Raw genomic sequence first — 3,382 nt, 5'->3', positions numbered from 1 at the left:
AGATTAAGGACAAAGTCTACACAAGACCCATCGCTCGACTGATTGTTCTTCCAGAGATCCGAGATGAAGGTGATAAAAGCCACACTAGTGACCAACGGTAGTCCATATAGTGTCGGCCTTTCAATGGAGCAAATTTGTAACCAAATTTGGGGGCGGCTGTGTTGGAAAGACCGAGTCATGTGCGCATGCGCTACTTACTGTCAGTCATCATGAGCAGAGAGCGGGACTGTATGAGCGCCGGACCGTACAAGCAAGACTGTGTGTGAAAGTGCGTCAATAAATATATGTAAGTTGACTGTTTACCTAGTTTGGTGATCAATACTTGTTAAGGAGCTGTAAAGCCTTGATGTCATACTTTCATAAAGTGATGCATGTTTAAGAGAGATGAATCCGTTAATCGCGTGAGGTTGAGGGCTCGCGAATGTGCCGTTTATGTTCGATATTACTTGCAATTTATCATATTTATATTGCACCCAGTGTTTGATTGTACATATGTATGTGTGATCGTTATATTAGTATTTGAAACTCTTGTTATTTCGAGTTTAAGGACGCGATCTTTATGATTATGTGCCGTTCATTTAAATTACCTCAGATTTAGTTTCAGTTTTGAATGTTATGCCATTTCTGACCACCGGGTGGCGGTGTTGCATATTTTCATTGCTTGTATATGGATTTCTTTATTTAATATAGAATCGAACCTGATAATTCTTTATTTGAGAAATGTAGATTTGGAAGTAATGTTTGTATAATAATACTAGAGACATTTGTTAATATATATATCTTTATTTCTTTCCCTTTGTAGACCACAAACACGCACATCTAAATACTTTGAGCAACCTGTGTACTGCTGTGTTGTGCATAGCCAAAACTGTCAACAATAAACCACCTTTGCATGGAACTGATTCAATCCAGTGTGTTCTGATCGACACCCCATTGAGGAAAGCCAGAAATAATAAACCATCACCTATTACAGTCCAATCCTTCTATCGAACAGTCATATTGATTCATTCTCTTGAATATGTCTTATTATCACAGCAATAGAGAGAGAAAATAAGAGAGAGAGAAAACAAGATTAATAATAAAAAGATAAAGATCAATCCAGAAACCCCCACAAACAGTTTAGTACAGTATTCAATATATTACAGCAGAAGCGTCTTTAATAACACACACATAACCCAAAGCAGATGAATCATGTTTAATAACACACACACATAACCCAAAGCAGATGAATCATGTTTAATAACACACACATAACCCACAGCAGAGGAATCATGCCCCAAATCATGTTCCGTGTGTGTGTGTGTGTGTGTGTGTGTGTGTGTGTGTGAATCATGTGTAGCCCTCCCGCCGGGTAGAATCTTATGGCTCACAAGTTAGAAATCTGTCTAGGGGATCTTGAATTTACCCACTACCCCGGTAAAGGCACATTCTCTTCAGTCACAGTACAACATTAACCCAGATTGTCAGATTTTCACTCAATAGTGTCAGATTTATGTTTCTTCTTTTCTGAAAATAATAAATAAATAAACCCCTACTGTGTTTACTGTTAGGCTAGATAAAAAAAAAAACCTATTAACAACTCAGTTCTTTCCACAGGAAATCACACAAAATTATGGCAGATCAATAAACATGTATTTATTCTTCTCCGGAACTCTTTTCTCTTTTGTTTCTCTTTGAATTACCAAATAATTCAATTCACAGAGTCACAACAATGAATCAATATAACCCCAAAAAAGAATAAAATAAATTGTCAGTGCAATACTCAAAATTTACCCAGCTGGGATTTTCAGTACACAGATGGCGCGCTAGTTGGAGCTCTTTGATGCAAAACCAGAGTAGGCTACTCACGAATCAGGACAACAAGAATTCCAGTTGTAGAAAAGTAACCTTGAATCCTTACTCCTCGCCGAGATGATAAACAGCATCCATGATGACACGTCCCACCACGACGCTTGAGTGGATCTCAATGAACTCCTCCCTCCTCGAATTGGTTGGATGCCACCGCGAAAATCAACATAGATCTCCCGATTCAGACGATCTCTCAGTGTTAAAGAAAAATAAACACACACGTGCACTCTCAACTAGATAGACCACTGCAAAGCTTATACCCAAAATTAACCAAATAAAACACGGGTATTTTCTTCCGGATTTCAAACGACTTACAAACTTATTATAACTTAAACTGCAACACTGCACTCAAGAAATTAAACTCGGGAATAATCTTCCGGGTGATTTCACAATCTAAATCTAATAAAACAAATCAACATAAAGATAGAAAATAACAGGGATTCTCTCACGTGTGATCCTCGTGCTAGATCTCCTCCTCACGCGAAACGGAAATGTCTCTCACCGAACTCTCTCGAAATGTTCGTTTTTTCGTGCTGCAAACTTATTTGTGACACTTTCACAGTTCACACCAATCTTTCGCGCTAACGTTCATCACCAAACGGCACTCAAAAATGTCCATGAACATTGATTTCTCTCAGCTGTCTGTCAGCCGAACTGCAACTCATCCGCGAGAGAGCGAGAGAAGAAAAAAACTGCATTTCCTCTCTCATCCCCTGCACACCGAACTTTTCCAGAGGTCAAAGTCCACAGTTCTCATCGTCAGACTGACGCTCTCAGAAAACCCAATTAAATGAAACCATTTATGATTTGTTTTCATTTACACACACATATTTGGAAAAAAAAACTTTTATAAACATGTCTCATATGAACATTAGAGACAAAAAAACAAAAGTCCATCAACACTTTGTTTGCGGATGAATACAATTTCTGGCCCAAATGCAAATAATTAAATTATCTTATTTATAAAGAAGATAAGTGACAGGTATACATTTAGAAAACCCAAAACATTTTTTCTAGGTCTCTACACATGTTATGAACAGATGGAGAAGTTGAGATAAAACATCTCTGAATGTCTTAAACTGAGTTTAGAGTTGAAAGTCTAGTTTTGCTCGTATCATCCAGACATGTTTCAGTGAGTCTCATTGTGTCTCATATTTCCTCTCTCTTCTCTGTGTATCATTGTCTGTTTCTCTTTATTTCACTGACAGAAGTTCAGCTGTGTTATTAATGTAATGAAGAGACAATAAGAGACTCTAGAACATCTCACTGTCACTGATTTATCATGAGCTCAAAGCATTATGGGTAGAGTCTCTCATCAGGCTATTCTCATTCATCAACACAGTTTCACTGATGATCCAGAACCAACCCCAAACCCAGGATAGAGTGTGTGTGTGAATGTGGTCTGGACTGTGTGTATGAGGCTCAGTGTATCAGAGACGCTGTAGAAGGACAGAGTTCCTGCACTGTGATCCACACACACTCCTGTTCTCCTCACTCCTGTTCTCCAGCTGATGGGCGTTACAGGGAGTTTAGT

At 38.4% G+C, this 3,382-nt stretch overlaps 1 protein-coding gene across 1 annotated transcript in view; it reads right to left on the bottom strand.

Annotated features, from left to right (window-relative positions):
- Positions 1-768: 768 nt before the first annotated feature.
- The window catches only part of LOC308690176 (NLR family CARD domain-containing protein 3-like), a 47,024-nt gene continuing 44,410 nt past the window's right edge, over positions 769-3,382 (bottom strand). Inside the window, exon 8 of the mRNA XM_081364504.1 lies at positions 769-3,382. This exon is cut by the window's right edge and continues 335 nt beyond it. Within this exon, the coding sequence (XP_081220630.1) occupies positions 3,182-3,382 (201 nt within the window). The 3' untranslated portion in view covers positions 769-3,181.

This window comes from Scardinius erythrophthalmus (genome assembly GCF_964197995.2).
Source record: "Scardinius erythrophthalmus genome assembly, chromosome: 4".
Taxonomy (NCBI): Eukaryota; Metazoa; Chordata; class Actinopteri; order Cypriniformes; family Leuciscidae; genus Scardinius; species Scardinius erythrophthalmus.
This window is presented reverse-complemented; position numbering and strand designations above follow the sequence as displayed.